Below are 20,827 nucleotides of genomic sequence, written 5' to 3' on the forward strand. Positions count from 1 at the left end.
GCAATGTTTAGAAAGACATGTTAAAGTATGTTATTAAAACTTTAAAAAGGCTTCCTGTGTACTGTCTTTCTTTGTAAAAAAAAACATGTGCACGTGCGGCTTATAGTCCGGTGCGGCTTATATAAGAAAAAAACAAATATCCCCGAATTTTAGCTGGTGCGGCTTATAGTCCAGTGCGTCTTCTAGTCTGGAAATTACGGTAGATGTTTCAAATTGGAGCTTTAAGCCAGAATTGGTGTTTAAAGTTTAGGTGTGAATTTGCGGTGAAGATTTCAAGTTACCCTAGTGTTTTTTAAGCAGGGTTAGTGTTAGTGTTAGAGCAAATCAGGCCTTGAATCTGAGGTTGGGGATGAATTTAAGATGTGTTTCAAGCACAAGTTGGGGTTGCAAATAAATACAGGAATCAGTTTAGCATTTCAACCCAGTGTAACAGTTTCGATATTTGAGCTTCAAAGTACAGCAGGCTTAGTGATTTGAATTTAGGTTAGGCCATGTTCAACATGAAGGAATAAATTAACGAATGATTGGTTAATAGAATTTGATTCTCCTAAAACAGAACAAGCATTGTTGCCCTCCAAAAACAAAAATGACTTGCCAGTAGGTTGATGAATTTAATGAAGAGAAACGTTGACGTCACTTGCATTTTTCCTCACTTTGCCTCCTCTGTGGCAAGGTCCCCAGCGGCCACGGCAGCGTCAGCCACGACCGATGCCCCGAGTTGGGTGCCTTCCTGCGACTGGTGCCTCCTGGTGTGCTTGCGGAAAGCACGCGCCCCACTGAAGTTCTTGCGGCAGAGGCGGCAGAAGTAGGGACGGCTGGCGTCGTGCACATCCACGTGGTAGCTGAGCTCTAGCGGGCGGCTGAAGGCCTTGTGACAGACAGGGCAGTGGTGGCGCACGTCCGAGTGCACCAGCATGTGGCTCTTGAGCGAGGCGGCCTGTTTGAAGGTCTTGGCACAGACATGACAGGCGAAGGGGCGCGCATCCCCGTGCAGTCGCTGGTGGCGGCGCAGCGCGCTGGAGAAGGTGAAGGTCTTGGTGCAGAGTGAGCAGGCGTAGGGCTTCTCGCCCGTGTGGATTCGGCGGTGCTCCTTCAAGTGCACCTGCTGCGTGAAGGTTTTCTTGCAGGTGGCGCACTGGAAGGGTCGCTCGCCCGAGTGGATGCGTAAGTGCTTTTGCAGCGCCGACGCCTTGAAGCAGTCGCGGTTACACACGGGACACATGTAGCCACGTTTGTCCTCGCCAGACCACCGCATCGCTGCTGCCCTCACCCTCGTCATCCCCGTCGTGCCGTCTGATTCTGACAAAAAAAGCAGTGGCCCGGGAAACATTAAGATGGCAAGCATCAAGCCAACGGCTCACAACAAACAAAAAACGTAAAGTCGGAGAGGAACAGTGAGGCAAGGGGTAAGGTACCGTATTTATTCTAATTATCGCCCATATTCTAATACTCGCCCAGTGTGTGTAAGCAATGACAAAACATTGATACCACTAATTATCGCCCATGCTGCTAAAAATTCCCCCCCAAACTTACGTTTTCGTCCGCGACCGCATGCCGACGTCATTGCGCAAGTTTAAATATGACTGATCTGACAGCATGTGGAATGTCCCTTTTAAATTGTTTTTCTCCATAAACTATGATACAATTACACTTGTCACTCCGCTACAATATCCTCACAATTACGTTAGAGGCGTGCGCTTGAACAAGACGATCGCGATAACATGAAGTGCGCAACATGTGATGTGCGACGCTAACGTGTCGCATCAATGGAGCGTCAATTGACGCACCCTGCTGTTAGAGCTAGATCAAAACAGCTACTGTTCTAGTGTTAAGAACACCAGTGAGATGCAGGTATTGCATACTACATAAGGAAAATATACATATTATAGCCCATTTCAGTGCACCTTGGCGATCGGACTAAAGGTGTTCTCTCTTACCGTAATTTTCGGACTATAAATCGCGTTTTTTTTCATAGTTTGGGTAGGGGGAAGACTTATAATAAGGAGCGACTTATGATTTTTTTTCAAATATTTCCCCCTCACCCAAAAAAAAGCGAAACCGCGATAAACAAACCACGATGTAGCAAGGGATTACTTTAATTTGAATTTCAAGTGACGTCAGCAGCGCGACGCAGCGGTTGTTTACATAAAGGACAAAGATTGACCATGGGATGACGAAGGGCCCCACGTACTACCGGCATCATTAGCGGGTTTGTTTCTAAGTGACACGGCGGACGAAGAGTTTGAAGGATATAAGGATTTGGAGTGACACAGAAGGTTTGAAAAACTATTATGGCTTTTACCCACGCCCGGTCCTACTCTAAGGAGCTCTCTTTCACCTCCGTGGATTGAAGTCGGGGGCCGGCGCTCGACCGGGTGGCTGTCCAGGGACGGTGGATGGGGCTCGGACATGGCTTTTACGCACGCCCGGTCCTACTCTACGGAACTCTCTTTCACCTCCGTGGATGGAAGTCGAGGGCCGGCGCTCGGCCGGGTGGCTGTCCGGGGTACGATGGATGGGACTCGGTCATGGCTTTTACGCACGCCCGGTCCTATTCTATGGATCTCTCTTCCACCTCCGTGGCTGGAAGTCCACTCCGCCACACGCCTGGAAGTTTGTCTTGTTAAATAAAGAGCCGTTTACCAAACCCACGTCTTTCCTTGTACTTTGTTAAGGCTACAATTTAGTTATACTAGATCTGTGGAATAACGATGAGGCTGACGACAGGGCTCACGCGCGGCGTTGTTGACAAAAGCTGAGGAATTTGATCGATGGATTTAATGATTTAGAGTGCACAGATGGTTTGATAATAGGGGTGTAACGATACATCGATACTAGGGGTGTAACGATACATCGATACACATCGATTAATCGATATAATGCTCTGCGATTTATTGGCATCGATGCTAAAGGTAAACATCGATTTATATCGCCGTGTTTGACCTCGGACATTAGACGCGACTTTATTTTGAAATCCAGTTCATTGTTGCTTGCTTCCTCTTTTCGGGAGCAGTGCGCCCGGCGTTGTTGTGTTGTGAGCAGATCACGCACGTGAAAGGGGAGGGGACAACTAGTACGCGGCTCCTGGGCTGCTGCTATGGCTAGTGTCCAAAAAGACGAGGAAATTTGCTCCCCTTTAGGCTTCAAGTCATTCGTTTGGAAGCACTTTGGATTCCAAAGAAAAGATGGCTCAACGGACAAGACACGTGCAGTTTGTAAATCCTGCCATGCGGTGATCAAATATTCAGGGAGCACAAATCTCGCCGCACATTTAAAGAAAAAACACGACATCAAAGTTCAGTGTTAAAGTAAGGAATTTGTATACTACAATACTCTTGTAATTTCCTAAATAAAGAGTTTGCAGTACCTTGTTGATTTTGCGTATGAATTGTTATAAATCAGGATATTGTTCTATATTTTTTATTAAAAAAAAAAAAAATCGATCGTAGAGCACTATATCGCGATATATCGTGAATGAATCGCAGCAGGCTTTAAGATATCGACAAATATCGTATCGTAGTTCTTTATATCGATATTATATCGTATCGTGACAAAACCCGCGATTTACACCCCTAATCGATACACATCGATTAATCGATATAATGCTCTACAATTTATTGGCATCGATGCTAAAGGTAAACATCGATTTATATCGCCGTGTTTGACCTCGGACATTAGACGCGACTTTATTTTGAAATCCAGTTCATTGTTGCTTGCTTCCTCTTTCCGGGAGCAGGGAGCAGTGCGCGGCGTTGCTGCACGTGAAAGGGGAGTCGACAACTAGCACGCGGCTCCTGGGCTGGTGCTATGGCTAGTGTCCAAAAAGACGAGGAAATTTGCTCCCCTTTAGGCTTCAAGTCATTCGTTTGGAAGCACTTTGGATTCCAAAGAAAAGATGGCTCAACGGACAAGACACGTGCAGTTTGTAAATCCTGCCATGCGGTGATCAAATATTCAGGGAGCACAAATCTCGCCGCACATTTAAAGAAAAAACACGACATCAAAGTTCAGTGTTAAAGTAAGCAATTTGTATACTACAATACTCTTGTAATTTCCTAAATAAAGAGTTTGCAGTACCTTGTTGTTTTGCGTATGAATTGTTGTAAATCAGGATATTGTTCTATATTTTTTATTAAAAAAAAAAAAAAAAAAAAAAAAAAAAAATCGATCGTAGAGCACTATATCGCGATATATCGTGAATGAATCGCAGCAGGCTTTAAGATATCGGCAAATATCGTATCGTAGTTCTTTATATCGATATTATATCGTATCGTGACAAAACCCGCGATTTACACCCCTATTTGATAATATTATTGCTTATATAATAGTTATTTGATTTCTAATTTATATCGTTATATGGGCCTGTGGAATATTTTGAAGTGCAAGCGCCGTCATTGTTGACAAAGGACGATCGATGGATTTAATGAATTAGAGTGACAGATGGTTTTATAAACGTGTTATTTATGTAATAGTTTTTTTTAAATAACTCTGAATGTTACGTCAGGGCCGTTCTCAGCTCTTCGTTTGTGTTTGTCACGTTAGCATACCTATCGTTTAGCCTGTTGTTTCTCGTTCATGACTGTTCTTGGTGTTGGATTTTGTCTAATAGATTGCCCCCCAAAATGCGACTTATACTCCAGAGCGACTTATATAGGTTTCTTTTCACTTTTTTGGGCATTTTATGGCTGATGCGACTTGTACTCCGGAACGACTTATAGTCCAAAAATTACGATAATCGCCCCCCCGTTGGACATAAACCTTCTCTAATTATCGCCCTGGGGAATAATTAGAATAAATACGGTAAAGAAATCACCCTGATAAAAAGGAAAATGGAGAGGAAGACAAAGTCAAGAGGACAACCAGCATGACAAGGGTGAGGAGCAGCGTACGGATGAGGGTGGGGCTCCAGTCCTCTTCTTCGCCATCAGAGTTGATGAGACCGTTGACCATTTCCTCCTCCCGCTGCTCACCCACCCTGCTGTCCAGGTCGCCACGGTTACCAGGACGCTGCTCCTCTTTGGGGAGCTCCTTCGTCTGAGGATGACATCATGGTCAACATCATCATTGCAGTGAGGCTTTTCATCTCATTTCTCGAATTGCAACTTTACATTGACATACTCCCACCACCAATTAAGTTAACAGCAAAGGCAGTTGGCCACTCTTGCTTGGAGCGTTTTTCTTTTATGCGGTGTCTATCATTTGGAGTGCGGAATCAATCAAACCACAACACAGGTGGAGAAAGCCAAGGCCCAAAATGTCATGTTTTTGCTCACTGGCTTCAAACCAAAGAGGGTATGCTCCCCATATTGAGATTGACATAGCACGAAACAAAAGATGCAATTTGCCCTCTCTGTGTGAGATTGGAAACCTGCCCAATTGTCTTCAGTGTACAGCAAAAGCAAAGTGATCGACCTGGAACGCTTTGGGATTTCTCGTTGCTGTGCAAGAAGAACACGCCAGTGCAGATTGGTGAGACTCAGCCAAATGTGATTTTCTCACCTGAGCTTGCGCATCTCCTACCTCCGCGCCGGCAGGAAGGGCGGGCAGGTCCAGGAGCTCCTGGCGCTCGTGGGTCTTGAGGTGCTTGCGCAGCTCGTACGGCCTGAGGAAGCACTTTGAGCAGACGTGGCAGCGGTGCGGCCGGTCGGCCGTGTGGATCTTCTCGTGGGCCTTCAGGTTGGTTGCATTGGCGAAGCTTTTGCCGCACACCGAGCAGCCGTGCAGCCGCGTGGCGGCATGAACCTCCAGGTGCTCTTTCAGCTTGTACGGCCTGGAGAAGATGCGACCGCACAGCTGACACTCGTGGACTTTCTTCTTCTTCTTCTTCTTCAGGCGCGACAAGCCCTCCGCTGAAGGGGGAAGAAACGTCTTGACGGCAGCTACGAGACGACCACTCGACCCAACGCTCAAACTCCCCGTGCAGTGTGTCAATCCACAACATTTGTTCAGTGGCTTGGATTTGCCCTTTAACTAGACCAGTGCTTCTCAATTATTTTCTGTTACGCCCCCCCTAGCAAGAAGAAAACTATTCGCGCCCCCCCTCCCCACCGTGACTATCCTAACTTGTCTTGTAAGTCGTAAAATGTTGCACTGTCGCAAACGTGACAGAAGTAACAATGAGAGCGCCACTGCTCCCTGCTGTAGTAAACGCGTAATTACACTTTATTCTAGTACTGCCAAAAAAAAAGCCTGTTCCCCAGGGTCACACGCGCCCCCCCAGGAATAGCACCGCGCCCCCCAAGGGGGGCGTCCCCCACTATTTGAGAAGCACTGAACTAGACAGACGTGAGTCGTCACCTTAGGGTGGAGGGGTTTGCATACCCCTATGATCCTAGGAGTCATGTTGTCTGGGGCTTCATGCCCCTGGTAGGGTCACCCATGGCAAAAGGGTCCTAGGTGAGGGGCCAGACAAAGCACGGCTCACAAAACCCCTTATGACGATTAAGAAAATTGGATCTAGTTTTCCCTCGCCCGGACGCGGGTCACCGGGGCCCCTCTCTGGAGCCAGGCCTGGAGGTGGGGCTTGAAGGCGAGCGCCTGGTGGCCGGGTCTTCACCCATGGGGCCCGGCCGGGCATAGCCTGAAAAGAAAACGTGGGTCCCCTTTACCATGGGCCCACCACCTGTGAGAGGGGCCAAAGGGGTCGGGTGCAAAGTGAGTTGGGCGGCGGCCAAAGGCAGGGACCTTGGCGGTCCAATCCCCGGCTGCAGAGGCTGGCTCTAGGGACACTTCTCTGGCTGGAAAGGAGCCCGAGCTGGTGTGTGAGGCAGAAAAGTTCAGACTAGACATAGTCGGACTTGCCTCCACACATAGTTTGAGCTCTGGTACAAGCCCTCCCAGGATGGGCTGGACTCTCTTCCACTCTGGAGTTGCCCACGGCGAGAGGCGTCGAGCAGGTGTGGGCATACTTATTGCCCCCCGGGTGGGCGTCTGCACATTGGGGTTCACCCCGGTGAACGAGAGGGTAGCCTCCCTCCGCCGGTCCTGACTGTTTCTGTCTATGCACCAAACGGCAGATCAGAGTAACCACCCTTCTTGGAGTCCCTGGAAGAAGTGCTGGGTACTCCATTGTTCTACTGGGTGACTTCAATGCTCACTTGGGCAATGACAGTGAGACCTGGAAGGGCGTGATTGGGAGGAACGGCCCCCCGGATCTAAACCCGAGCGGTGTTCTATATTTGGACTTCTGTGCTCGACACGGATTTTCTATAATGAACACCATGTTCAAGCATAAGGGTGTTCATGTGTGCACTTGGCACCAGGACACCGTAGGACGCAGTTCGATGATCGATTTTGTAGTCGTGTTATCGGATTTGCGGCCGCATGTTTTGGACACTCGGGTGAAGAGAGGGGCGGAGCTGTCAACTGATCACCATCTGGTGGTGGGTTGGCTCCGGTGGTGGGGAAGATGTCGGTCCGACCTGGCAGACCCAAACGCTCTGTGAGGGTCTGCTGGGAACGTCTGACAGAAAGAACCCTAACCCTGTCAGGAAGAGCTTCAACTCCCACCTCCGGCAGAGCTTTTTCCACGTCCCGGGGGAGGCGGAGGAAAATTGAGTCCGAGTGGACCATGTTCCGCGCCTCCATTGTTGAGGTGGCCGACCGGAGCTGTGGCCGTAAAGTCGTTGGTGCCTGTCGTGGCGGCAATCCCGAACCCGCTGGTGGACACCGGTGGTAAGGATTGCCGTCAAGCTGAAGAAGGAGTCCTATTGGGCCGTTTTGGCTTGCGGGACTCCGGAGGCAGCTGACAGGTACCGGATGGCCAAGCGGAACGCGGCTTCGGCGGTTGCTGAGGCAAAAACCCGGGCGTGGGAGGAGTTTGGCGAGGCCATGGAAAATGACTTCGGGGCGGCTTCAAGGAAATTCTGGTCCCCCATCCGGCGTCTCAGGAGGGGGAAGCAGTGCACAGTCAACACTGTTCACAGTGGAGATGGCGTGCTGCTGACCTCGACTCGGGACGTTGTGAGTCGGTGGGGAGAATACTTCGAAGACCTCCTCAATTCCACCGACACACCTTCCATTGTGGAAGCAGGGCCTGGAGACTTTGAGGCGGACTCTCCTATCTCTGGGGTCGAAGTCACTGAGGTAGTTAAAAAACTCCTCGGTGGCAAGGCCGCGGGGGTGGATGAGATCCGCCCGGAGTTCTTAAAGGTTCTGGATGTCGTGGGGCTGTCATGGCTGACACGCCTCTACAGCATTGCGTGGACATCGAGGACGGTGCCTCTGAATTGGCAAACTGGGGTGGTGGTTCCCCTCTTTAAGAGGGGGGACCGGAGGGAGTGTTCCAATTACAGGGCAATCACATTCCTCAGCCTCCCTGGTAAGGTCTATTCAGAGGTGCTGGAGAAGAGGGTCCGTCGAGAGGTTGAACCTTGGATTCAGGAGGAGCAGTGTGGCTTCGCCCAACCAGTTCACGTGTTTTGTGGACTTGGAGAAGGCATTCGACCGTGTCCCTCGGGAGGTTCTGTGGAGGGTGCTTCGGGAGTACGGGGTGCCGAGCCAACTGATAAGGGCGGTTCGGTCCCTGTATCACCGATGCCAGAGTTTGGTCCACATTTCCGGCAGTAAGTCAGATTCGTTCCCAGGGAGGGTTGGACTCCGCCAAGGCTGCCCTTTGTCACTGATTCTGTTCATAATTTTTATGGACAGAATTTCTAGGCGAAGCCGAAGGCGTTGAGGGGGGCCGGTTTGGGGACCTCAGCATCGCGTCTCTGCTTTTTGCAGGTGACCTGGTGCTGTTGGCTTCTTCAGGCCGTGATCTCCAGCTCTCACTGGAGCGGTTCACAGCCGAGTGTGAAGTGGTCGGGATGAGGGTCAGCACCTCCAAATCCGAGTCCATGGTCCTCGGTCGGAAAAGGGTGGAATGCCCTCTCTGGATCGGGGATGAGATCCTGCCCCAAGTGGAGGAGTTCAAGTATCTTGGGGTCTTGTTCATGAGTGAGGGCAGGATGGCGCGCGAGATCGACAGGCGGATCGGTGCAGCGTCGGCAGTAATGCGGGCTCTGTACCGGTCCGTCGTGGTGAAGAGAGAGCTGAGCCAAAAGGCAAAGCTCTCGATTTACCGGTCGATCTATGATCCTACCCTCACCTATGGTCACGAGCTATGGGTCGTGACCGAAAGAACGAGATCCAGGATACACGTGGCCGAAATGAGTTTCCTCTGCAGGGTGTCCGGGCTCTCCCTTAGAGATAAGGTGAGAACCTGGGTCATCCGGGAGAGACTCAGAGTAGAGCCGCTGCTCCTCCACGTTGAGAGGAGCCAGATGAGGTGGCTCGGGCATCTCACCAGGATGCCTCCTGGACGCCTCCCTGGAGAGGTGTTCCGGGCATGTCCTACTGGTAGGAGACCCCGGGGACGACCCAGGATGCGCCGGAGAGACTGTCTCTCAGCTGGCCTGGGAACGCCTTGGGATCCCCAGGGATGATCTGGATGAAGTGGCTGGGGAGAGAGAAGTCCGGGAGTCCCTCCCAAAGCTGCTGCCTCCGCGACCCGACCCCGGATAAGCGGAAGAAGATGGATGGATGTTTTTCTTTTTTCTCTTCAATTCCATAAGCATCAAGTGAAAAGAAAAAAGAGAAAGGCCGAACTATGCAGAAGCCCGGTGACTGGATACTTGCAGACACAAGAGCCAAGGTGCGCTACAAAGGGTGCGGCCGAGCCAACGGCGCCGGTCACCTGGCAACGAAGAGCGGTCCTGCAAAGACTCCTCAATCCCACCCTGCAAAGGCTCCTCCTCCACACTGTCCCTCTCGTCCTCCTGCCGGCACAGGAATGTCGCCTTTACTCGTTGAAAATGACGCGTGCGGGTCACAATTCATGTTTGTCCTCGGGTTGGGTCACTATGCCGCAAAGTGTGCGCCGCGTGGCCGACCACTCACCGCGGCGGCGTCCGCATGTTTCTGTAGATGCTTTCGGAGCAGTCCTGGCCGGTTGAAGCTCTTGCCACAGACGGAGCAGGGATGCGGCTTACGGCCCGTGTGCAGTGTGGCGTGGTCGCGGAAGGCTGATGGCGTGGTGAAGACCTTGCGGCACACGGTGCAGCTGTAGGCGTCGCCAGAGTGCGTGCGCTGGTGCTCCGAGCGGCCCGCCGTGGAGGCGAAGCGCTTGGGACACAGCGCGCAGGCGTACGGCCGCTCACCCGTGTGCACGCGCTGGTGCTGGCAGAGGCAGAAAACAGCAAAGATGAGCACAAAACCCAGTAAGAGGACTGGAAAAGCGCGACAAAAATCAGATACAAATTTTGGTCCAGCCGGCTGTTGTCGCACAAAGAATGCACCGCAAAAAAAATCTCCACAAGAAAGCTCTTGAAATGGAGAGGAGCCACAAAACTAGCACGTACGCAATAGCTATGTACGTGAACGAGTGTCCTCCACGTGGCACCTCCATCGGTTAGTGTCTTCTTCCTTTGGGCAAATAAGTACTTTGCCTGCGTTGGCGGCCACCTTCTCTTAGTATTTGCCAAGAGAAAGAAGAAGAAATTGAGAACAAGGAAGGAGTCATCGTCGGCTACCGTTTCTTATTTTCATCAGCAAAAGATGCCACGATCAAGTGGGGGCAAAAATTTGCAACACGCCAGCACTTTAATTGATCGAGCACCCCGAGCCGAAGCTCATCAATAGACGGATTTTGAATCGCCAAACTTTTTGGCAAGAGGCCCAAACCTGCAGAAGGTATCGTCGCTGCAGGAAGGCACGGCCGCACTGGTCGCACACGTGCGGCTTCTGCGGGGCATGTCGCAGGCGGTGGCGGCGCAGGCAGCCCAGCTGGGCGTAGCGGGCGTCGCAGTCCGGGCAGGCGTAGGGCTTCTCACCCGTGTGCACGCGCTGGTGCACCTTGACGTTGATCTTCTTGCTGAAGCGCTTGCTGCACACAGGGCAGACGTGTGGCTTCTCGCCAAAGTGTGCCGCCATGTGGTCAGAGAGGCGCGACGGGCACGTGAAGTCGCGCTCGCACAGCATGCAGCGGTGCCGTCGTTTGGGCGGCGCCGTCGGGACTTTGCCTGGGGAAGGGCACTTGAGCTGTGACGGGCGGCTGCTCACATCAGTGTGGCACACTAGTAGCACGACTTGGACTCGGGGGCTCCGTCTCTTTGGACTTCATTCCAACACAATTTGTCTGGCAAGATTACAAACTTGGAGAGTAATACCTCTGTCTTGTATTTTTATGCACACTTTGGTCTCCTAAGGTCCAGACTATTTTATGGGGGACCTGGAGCACAACATATTTTTGGGAGAGTTCCTTGATGTCAAAATTTGAGAAGCCCCTGTGATAAGCGCATTCCAGCAGCAGAACAAAATGTGACCATTACCTTCAGCCGGCAAATCGCCAAGCTTTTCTTCTTCTGCTGATTCTTCCATTTTCACTTGGTTCATCTTCTCCACACTTAAAAAAAAGAACAAGTAACTAATGAACAGCAGTCACTTACATTGGATCATAGATGCTTGCAGGGAAATCATGGTTAAAGCAAACTTAATGTTTACTACGACGCCCTAACCCCACAGGTGAACGAAATTTCAAAACAAACATCGCTCACACCTTCCAAATCATCTGGCAATCACGTGTGACGCTGAAGGCGACACAATGCGCTGACGACGCAGAATGGGTGAATTTGCAGAATTTTGTCCAAGTGGCTATTGCTAAATGTTGCGTTCCCCGAAGCAGTTTGTTGTTCTCATGAATGCAACACATTTTATGTACAACGCACGCAGCGGAACTGCACATGCGGTGTTTTTCTCACTTAAAATAGACGAAATGGCTCTTTTGAGGTTTGCCTCCGCTAAGCACAGGCAGCTAGCAGCTCTAGTGGAGCAGAAGCCTCTTGAGAAGGCTAACGAAGCGGCTGCTTCCCGAACCACGGGCAATTCAAGGGATCTGGAAAAAGTATCGTCGAACCCGAAGGAGGCTAGCAAAAGTGCATTTACAAAAAAAAGGAAAAAAAAGACGTCTACATCTTACACACGACCGAGATGATGGTAACGCCAGCTAGCTCGGATAACAGCGACGTGACGTGTCAGCCACAAACGAAAATACAAAAGCAAAAGGCCGACTTTGCGGTCAACTCGTGATCCGGAACGCATCAATGCTGAACGACTAATTACCTCCTGGGAGCAGCACGGCGACCGTGGAATTAGAAACGTTTTTGCGTCGCATAAACAACTCGTAAGCGGTCACGCCCACGCGTTGTCGCTGGCGCGCACTCGCTCTTAAATGAAGTCAAAGGAACGGTGATGACGTCACAGATCCCAACTATCCTACTACGTATTTCTAAAGAGCAAAACAAACTACAGCCAAACCTCGGTTTCGAACCACAATCCGTTCCAAAAGACGGTTCTCGAAGCGAATCGTTCGAATACCGCATCTATTTTTCCCATTACAAATAATGGAAACAAATGTAATCCGTTCCAAGACAAAAAAAGCCCCGCCTTTTTTAAAGCATTTTTTCATTTGCGCATTTTTGTCCGATCGAGCAACTGCAGCGCACCGCCGACCGCGCAGGTCACAGATGGTGACAGAGCTGCCGCTTAAATGTAGAAAATATTTTAAAAATCCTGATGTACTTTCCAAAATTTAAGTGGACCTCAGTGCGCAGGGAGATTAATTTTGTCCGATCGCGCAACTGCAGCGCACCGCCGACCGCGCAACTGCACCGCGCTCGTCGCATTATTGTGACAGAGCCGTTGCTGAAATTTAGAAAGTATTTTGTAAGGCCTGATGTACTTTCCAAGATTTAAGTGACCTCAGTGCGCTGGGAGCTTAATTCGGTCTGATCGCGCAACCGCAGCGCACCGAGTGCTCACGTCGCATTGCTTTAAGAGCGTCTTTGTGTTTTCGGATGGCTTTGCTGCTCCCACTTGCTTTTTTTGGAGGCATATTAGGGGTTAATACAATCCTCAGAGTAACGAAAATACAATAAACACGGAGTCAGTCAGCATCCGGGACGCGCGGTCGAGTTTGCTCGGGTCTTCTAGGCTCATCTCGCGAGGTTTGACCTCCGAAATTTGTTTGACAACCAAAGCAAAAATATATTTCGAATTTTTCCGTCGAATTCTGATTGGTTCGAGAACCGAGACGTTCGAAAACTGAGGTTTGACTGTACTAGTAAAACAAAGTCTCTCATTGTGTCATACACCCTGGACAGGTCGCCATCCGATGTCAGGCCACACAGACGCCTATTTGGAGCAGTCGCCAGTGTCCTTCACCGCTGGCGAAGAAAGGACTGGTCGCCAATTATGAGTGGACGTGAGGCGGGAGGAACGCACCTAGTCAATGTCAGGTCACACCTGACAACTCATTGGACTGATGACACGCAGGCAATAATTTTTTTTTTAAAAAGTTCTTTTCAGCAAACTGCAAGGGGCGGATGGCGCTTTTATTCGTGAGCAAAAATAAGGTATGCAGTGTGACTGTTGTCAAGGCAACAGACAGCAGCAATGTTGCAAGCACACAGAGACGAAGTGTTTGTGCAAATGTGTACTTAATGTCTGTTATTTCTTGAGGACGCTCGCCAAATGTTTGTGCGGTCCGAAATGTCCTGATGAACCTGAAACAACCTTTGACCTTTACAGGTCACATGCTAGACAGAGAGACTTGACAGGTATCTTCACTGTTTCTTCTTGACAACGTGCGCGCAGTCGTATTTGCCCCGGACGACGGTGAGCTTGACGCCGGGCAGGTCTTGCGTGCGTCCACCCTGCACCAGGACCACGTTGTGCTCCTGCAGGTTGTGGCCCTCGCCTGGGATGAAGGCCACTGCCTCCTTGCCGTTGGCCAGGCGCACGCGGGCGCACTTCCTGTTAGCCGAGTTGGGTTTTTTGGGCTTGCGGATCATGGTCTTGAGGACTACCGCCTGGATCTGCGGGCGGCCAAAGGTGGCGCCCAGCGCTTTGGCTACCGCCTTGGGCTTGCTCTGCCGGTGCATCTGGTTAAGGGTGGCCATGGGGCGAAGCCCTGGGAGGCGTACCCGTGTTCCGGCCTGCTGGGATGCTGCACGCATGCACACATGAATGTACGAATGAATTAATAATATTATATACAAATCATCAAAAATGACATTTATCAATTATTAGTGATTAGCTGAAGCCCAAAATGTATTCGTGTTGATTATTCTTTTACTGAATAAGTGAAAGCTATCAAAACATGACTTACAATTTTCATAAATATAAAAAAAGGACATTGTTTTAATTCATGAAAAATTAGGAGCTGAAAATGAATATATTTTGCGACTTGCCTTGAAAGAAGGTCGTGAGCGCCGTCGTACCCAAACCTCGCAACAGTGACATCACTGAAACGGACAAGTCTCATTACGTCACATTCATGCACACTCTGGGTCAGACAATCGTGTTTGTTTCACACAGTGCACATCGCACACATAAAGCTCCCAGGAACGAAATGTGATCCATCTCGCAACAGTCAATATCAAATACAGAATGTCAACAATAACATGCTGATTAAAGTCATCTATATAATATTGATAAGGCAGTACAGCGTATCTCGCACAGCCCTATGTTCACGTTTAGGGCGAGCTAAAGCGTCCTTGCGCTAGCTAACTGTTAGCAATTAGCAGCCAGCAAACGACCAACCTTGGTATGACGTCATTACAGCGCTCAAACAATAGCCTCCCGGTCTGCAGTGACTTTTTCCTCGGCGACAGACTGATCACGTCACACATGTCGCAACATTTTTACTAAGAACACACACACAACACGAAAATAAGCGGTCTACAAGCCAGGAGGTCACCGGGAGTTGGGCTGGCAAAAGAAGAGTATTTCCGGGTCAAAGGTTCTCTTCTTTGTTTTGTTTAACGGCGGGGGAAGCTCAAATTCAACAGGAAAAAAGGACGTACTGAATAGAAATTACGCACCATCGACTCAAGAAACGCATTAATATAATAATAAAAAAGTTTTTCAAAAAAACAAATAGGACATTTACCGTATTGGCCCAAATATAAGACGACACTGATCATAGGACGACCCCCTCTTTTTTAAGACTCAAGTTTAAAAAAAGGCTTTTTGAACTCCAAACCTAATTTTTATACAGAACATTATTACATCTGAAAAAAATGAGTATACCAATATATTATATATATATATATATATATATATATATATATATATATATATAGGTTCTCACATCGCGGAGGGTGAGAGGGGAATTTTTTAATATATTGGTATACTCATATATAATATAAATATAATGTATACCAATATATTAAAAAATTCCCCTCTCACCCTCCGCGGGTGGTCTCCCACTCCAAGCTCGGGTCCTCTACCAGAGGCCTGGGAGCTTGAGGGTTCTGCGCAGTATTAGGAACAGCCAAAATACTGCGCAGAACCCTCAAGCTCCCAGGCCTCTGGTAGAGGACCCGAGCTTGGAGTGGGAGACCACCCGCGGAGGGTGAGAGGGGAATTTTTTAATATATTGGTATACTCATATATAATATAAATATTATATATTTATATATTAATATATATTATATATATATATAATTATATATATGTATTATATATTAATATATTAATATATCCTCCCATCTCACCCGCAAGGCGACCACGATTGTGAGTGATATAAGTCACCCCGCTCACTCGATCTTCTATCCTCTGGGAAGAGGTACAAGAGCCTGCGCTCCCGCACCACCAGACTCACCAACAGCTTCATACTCCAGGCTGTTAGGATCCTGAACTCTCTCCCCCCTTCTGCGTAGTGTTAGGTTACGGACTTTAGCTATTGATCTGACTCCAAATTATGATCAACACTTAACACATGAATTGCTATGTTCTAATCACCACACTGGCGCACCTAACAATTTTGCGAGTTCGTTCTGTCAAAGAGAAGACCAGTAGATCAATCAGACCGAATTTACCAATTGTTTATTCCTGACAAAGCAAACTAATACAGGCCTGGGTTCCGGGTTCCTCACACTAAAGCTCGTGTGTTCTTGTGACCATCAAGGATCAACACATTCTTCCGGGTTACCGAGTTATAAAGAAACACAATATGAATATTCAAACATGCAAAACATTGTGAGACGATTGGTCGATGGCCGTTTCCTCCCCACTGGGTGCTTATCGGCGAGTGCAGACGTCCTGGTGGTTGGGTTTGACTAGCGCGTCCGACCACAACGACGAGGTGTAATTCTCACTCCTACAATCTGTAGATATTTTTGACGGCTTGTACGTGTTTGGTCTCGCCTGACCGATGCTTGCACCCTGTGTAAATAACACTTAGGAGAAAACATCTTGGTGCAATTGTTTGCACACTTCCTCACTTTCCGCTTCATCAACTGCTTTGCATGAGCACAGCCACTACTGAAGATTAACTTGATGTGATTATATATATATGTCTAACTTAGCCTTTAAGAAAATATGTTTGCAAGCTGTCAAAAAGCACATTTTCCTTTATTCCCTCTCATGACCTCATTTATGAGGTCATCACCTGTTTCTCTAGCAAGCAGCGACCAACACACAGTCGGTTCTTTCTGCCCCTGCCAGCTCATGTTGAGTCACCAGGGCATATTGGCCATTCGGTAGCAACGGGCCAACGGTTTTCTCGATCAACCGGACAGTGAGTGTAATACATGGAATACAACAACAGCCGCACAAAATCATCACTGCAGTAAAAATAGCCACAGCGACGAGCACAGACATGATAAGGCCTTTCCAGCTTCCAAACGTTTTCATCCAATCAGACCAAATATCGGTGCATACACCTGAATGATCTTTCATATTTTTATTCAGTGTCCCTAGTCCTTCCAACACCTGGGTTAGTCGGAACGTAATTAATACGGTCACCATTTTATCGGGGGTGATACATAGGAAAATGCTTTCGAATCCCGAGGACACTTGATTAACGAGTTTATACTTATCTGGCACACCCCGCGGCACTCCTATGGCGTCAATATATGTTGGATTGTTGTCGCTCAACCATGGGGGCAAAACGTCTCTTTTGGCTCGCTTCAGGAGCCCCGCCAGTGGGGACTCCATGTTCCAATTGAGATTCTGTATTTCAATGGGGACAACCACTACAGGCATTATCAAAGACACGAGGGCACAGATACCTGATGCATCCTTCGGCAAGCGATCATATAATTTGTTGTCACCACACCACAACCAGATGTCACTGGTCTTCCTCTCCTCCTTCCATCACTGCTAGTTGAATTCTGGCACGTCCTGTTAAAGCTTAAAAACAAGTGAATTTGGAAAAAAACTTTGTATATCACAATTACAAATTGAAACCTACTCACCCATTTCTATTTTACAACCCAGTCTTGGTCTCGCCTGACCGATGCTTGCACCCTGTGTAAATAACACTTAGGAGAAAACATCTTGGTGCAATTGTTTGCACACTTCCTCACTTTCCGGTTCATCAACTGCTTTCCATGAGCACAGCCACTACTGAAGATTAACTTGATGTGATTATATATATATATATGTCTAACTTAGCCTTTAAGAAAATATGTTTGCAAGCTGCCAAAAAGCACATTTTCCTTTAGTAGCATCCTGTACTTTTGCGCTATGTTCTGACTGTCTGCTGTATGCACACTTGCTCCGTTTTGCTCCTCTTATTTATTGTGTTATTTGTTTATTTATTATTTATTCATCACTCTTATTATTCATTGTTTGTGCCTTCTTGTTTTTATTTTGTGTTGTTTACTTATATGTATATTGTGTACTATGTCTCGTCACCGTGAGATCGTGGAAACGTAATTTTGATTTCTTTGTGTGTCTTGGCATGTAAAGAGATTGACAATAAAGCAGACTTTGACTTTGACTTTGATATTCGTGAGAAAAAGTATGTTATTTTGCCTCATTCAAACCATGCAAAAACTGTCTATCACATCTTAATATCTGAACATTTAAATTTGTAAACTAAAGTGCAATCACATTTGTAAATGAATGGCTTCTGGTTTTTGAAATGTAAATAAACCAATCTACTGTGATAAAACAACAAAATTGCAATAACTGCATTAACCATCAAAGTGAAGTCTAACTGTAACTGTAGTCTTGAAACAAATCTGAATAAGAAAAAACATTGCAATAAAATAATGCAAACTGTTACCGCTATTGTTGGGGAGCCTGAGGACTGTATAGGGCAGGGGTCCCCAACCACTGGGCCGCGGACTGGTCCTGGTCCGTGTGTCACTTGGTACCGGGGCCGTCAAGACGCACAGAAAAAAAAGATTTTTTTTTTATTGACGATCAATTAATTCAGGTCAAGACGCTTGTCCCGGTGTCGTGACATGTTTCAAAGCTAGCAAAAATGAGTAAGAATTTACTCTGAAAAATGTAAATAATGTGGCGATTCTCTCCCAATTACATCCGTCGGTGCAGCTGTGTCTCGTGACACAGGTTTTCAGGTCAAGACGCTCGTCCCGGTCACGTGACATGTCACCTCAGTCGATCTAGCATTGATTTCAATTATCATTTCTGCAGTCCTGATTGTCTGTTGCAGTCTGTGCTTGTCTTGTTTGGAGGCCGATCCAAACCAGACAGTGATGGAGGTGCAGAGGATAGACTGGATGATGGCAGTATAGAAGGTCTTCAGCAGCTCCTGCGGCAGGTTGAACCTCCTGAGCTGTCTCAGAAAGTACAGCCTCTGCTGGGCCTTCTTCCGGACAGAGTCTGTGTGGCTGGTCCATTTCAGGTCCCAAGAGATTGTGGTTCCCAGGAACTTGAAGGTGTCTGTGGAGAGAATAGTATTACTGCGGATAGTGAGGGCTGAAAGTGGTGAAGGGTCTCGCCTGAAGACCACTGTCATCTCCACGGTCTTGAGCGGGTTAATCTCCAGGTGGTTTTGGCTGCAACAGTGGACCAGCCGCTCCACCTTCTGTCTATACGCAGTCTCGTCACCCTCCTGGATCAGTCCGATGAGAGTGGTGTCGTCAGTATATTTCAGGAGCTTCACAGACAGGTGGAGACAGGCACCGCGAGCTGGATGAGCTTCTGTTGGAGGATGTCGGGAGCGATGGTGTTGAACGCCGAGCTGAAGTCCACAAACAGGGTCCTGGCATATGTTCCTGGGGTGTTCAGGTAGTGCAGGATGTAGTGCAGTCCCATGTTGACCGCATCGTCCACCGACCTGTTTGCCCGGTAGGCAAACTGCAGGGGGTCAAGCAGGGGGCCCGTGACGTCCTTCAGGTGGTTCAAAACTAACCTCTTGAAAGATTTCATGACCACAGATGTCAGGGCGACAGGTCTATAGTTATTCAAACCTGTGATGGCGGGCTGCTTGGCCACCGGTAAGATGGTGGAGCTCTTGAAGCACAAGGGCACCTCACACAGCTCCAGGGAACAGTTGAAGATCCGTGCAAAGGTGGGTACCAGTTGTTCAGCACAAACTTTCAAGCAAGAAGGGGACGCGCCGTCTGGGCCCGGTGCCTTCCTGACCTTTTGTCTCCGGATCATCTGGCACACTTCCTCCTCGCGGATGTGGAGTGCAGGTGCGGCTTCTGTAAGAAAGAGAGAGTAGATAGATAGATAGGTCTTTATTTGTCATTGTAACATGTACAACGACATTTAAAAAGTGCCAACCGATCCGCGCATGAGATAAAAAAATAAACAGAATAAATAGAATAAAAGATTTAAAAAATACAAGCTAAAACCCACAGAAGAAGAACATACACAGGCATAATCATTTACGTTTAGCTGCATTCAATGCGACTACCGCTGTAGGGTAAAAACTGTTGGCAAATCTGCTAGTCCTTGACATAATTGCTCTGTAGCGTCTCCCTGATGGCAACAGTTCGAAAAGGGAGTGGCCAGGGTGGGAAGTGTCCTTCAGAATGCTCTGTGTTTTTTTGAGACAGCGGGTTCTTTTCCTCTGAGCAGCAGTGCAGCTGGAGTACCAAACACATATGCAGTATGTTAAAGTGCTTTCTATGGAGCAGCAATAGAAGGACACCAGCAGTCTTTGTGTAATGCTGTGTCTCCTCAGCACACTTAAGAAGTAAAGTCTCTGCTGGGGCTTTTTAAGCAGCTCAGAGGTGTTCACGCCCCAGGTGAAGTCCTCCTCGATGTGGACACCCAGGTAGCGGAAGGAGGACACCCTCTCCACACAGACCCCGTTGATGATAAGTGTTGGAATGTCTGTTTTATTTTCCCTCATAAAATGAATGACCAGTTCTTGGGTTTTAGCCGTGTTTAGGAGCAGATTGTTCTCTCCGCACCACTCCGATAGCCGGACCACTTCGTCCCTGTAGGCAGACTCATCCCCCTTTGAGATGAGCCCCACCACGGTTGTGTCATCCGCATATTTCACGATGGTGTTGCTGCGGTGGGCAGGGGTGCATGCATGTGTGTAGAGCGTGTAAAGCAGTGGGCTCAGTACGCAGCCATGTGGGGAGCCGGTACCAAGACTGAGAGGTGTGGATGTATGACGGTCCACTCTCACCCTCTGGCTGCGACCCGTCAGGAAGCTCTTAATCCACCTACAAGTATTGTGTGGAAGTCCCAGGCCCTCCAGTATGTCCATCAGTCTGTGGGGGAGGATGGTGTGAAAAGCAGAGCTAAAGTCCACGAATAGCATCCGCACATAGCTCCCCGGCTGCTCCAGGTGGGACAGTGCAGCGTGGAGGGCTGTAGCTACTGCGTCATCTGTGGATTTATTTGCCCTGTAGGCAAACTGGAGGGGGTCAAAACTTCTGAACAGGAGTGCTGTGATGTGACCCCGTACCAGCTTTTCAAAGCACTTCATGACCACCGGGGTGAGTGCGACTGGCCGGTAGTCATTAAGGCTGGTGATGTGACGTTTCTTGGGCAGGGGGACTATAGTGGAGGATTTTAAGCAGGATGGGACGGTGGACTCGGTAAAGGACTGGTTGAAAATCTTCGT

General features: G+C 48.6%; 2 protein-coding genes and 1 long non-coding RNA gene across 12 annotated transcripts; all 3 read right to left on the bottom strand.

Moving 5' to 3' along the window:
• Positions 1–338: 338 nt before the first annotated feature.
• Positions 339–12,564, bottom strand: LOC133148449 (zinc finger protein 184-like). Of its 10 annotated transcripts, none has more exons than XM_061271500.1 (9): positions 12,295–12,564; positions 11,310–11,383; positions 10,663–11,000; positions 10,341–10,448; positions 9,880–10,158; positions 9,677–9,758; positions 5,521–5,849; positions 4,890–5,034; positions 339–1,299 (listed from the first exon to the last, which is right to left on the bottom strand). In XM_061271500.1, exons 1-9 carry the CDS (start codon positions 12,357–12,359, stop codon positions 650–652), a joined length of 2,070 nt encoding a protein of 689 aa, XP_061127484.1. In that variant the 5' UTR covers positions 12,360–12,564; the 3' UTR covers positions 339–649. The 10 variants fall into 10 exon arrangements, with proteins under 10 accessions (XP_061127484.1, XP_061127483.1, XP_061127485.1 ...); XM_061271499.1 differs by having other exon boundaries at positions 5,500–5,849; positions 12,295–12,555; XM_061271501.1 differs by lacking the exon at positions 12,295–12,564 and adding an exon at positions 12,100–12,257 and having other exon boundaries at positions 5,500–5,849.
• A 785-nt stretch (positions 12,565–13,349) lies between these two features.
• On the bottom strand, positions 13,350–15,009 carry LOC133148451 (small ribosomal subunit protein uS12m-like). Its single transcript, XM_061271510.1, has 3 exons — positions 14,581–15,009; positions 14,229–14,282; positions 13,350–13,984 (listed from the first exon to the last, which is right to left on the bottom strand). Exons 1-3 carry the CDS (start codon positions 14,594–14,596, stop codon positions 13,602–13,604), a joined length of 453 nt encoding a protein of 150 aa, XP_061127494.1. The 5' UTR covers positions 14,597–15,009; the 3' UTR covers positions 13,350–13,601.
• Positions 15,010–15,850: 841 nt separating this feature from the next.
• On the bottom strand, positions 15,851–17,655 carry LOC133148460 (uncharacterized). The gene is made up of 2 exons (XR_009712613.1): positions 17,241–17,655; positions 15,851–17,175 (listed from the first exon to the last, which is right to left on the bottom strand). It is a non-coding gene; the product is annotated as an uncharacterized LOC133148460 (long non-coding RNA).
• Between the last annotated feature and the right edge of the window lie 3,172 nt (positions 17,656–20,827).

The sequence above is a fragment of the Syngnathus typhle genome, unplaced genomic scaffold, assembly GCF_033458585.1.
Source record: "Syngnathus typhle isolate RoL2023-S1 ecotype Sweden unplaced genomic scaffold, RoL_Styp_1.0 HiC_scaffold_94, whole genome shotgun sequence".
In the NCBI taxonomy this organism is placed as follows: domain Eukaryota; kingdom Metazoa; phylum Chordata; class Actinopteri; order Syngnathiformes; family Syngnathidae; genus Syngnathus; species Syngnathus typhle.

Excerpts from the sequence above, each read along its gene's own strand:
- LOC133148449 (XM_061271499.1), bottom strand. The coding sequence starts at position 12,359 with ATGCGGTATTCGAACGATTCGCTTCGAGAACCGTCTTTTGGAACGGAT. Across the intron at positions 10,159-10,340 it reads TTCACGTACATAGCTATTGC|CACCAGCGCGTGCACACGGG; the intron begins GTACGTGCTAGT and ends TGCCTCTGCCAG. Across the intron at positions 5,035-5,499 it reads TAGGAGATGCGCAAGCTCAG|ACGAAGGAGCTCCCCAAAGA; the intron begins GTGAGAAAATCA and ends TGTCATCCTCAG.
- LOC133148451 (XM_061271510.1), bottom strand. Across the intron at positions 13,985-14,228 it reads GCTCACGACCTTCTTTCAAG|CATCCCAGCAGGCCGGAACA; the intron begins GCAAGTCGCAAA and ends GCATGCGTGCAG.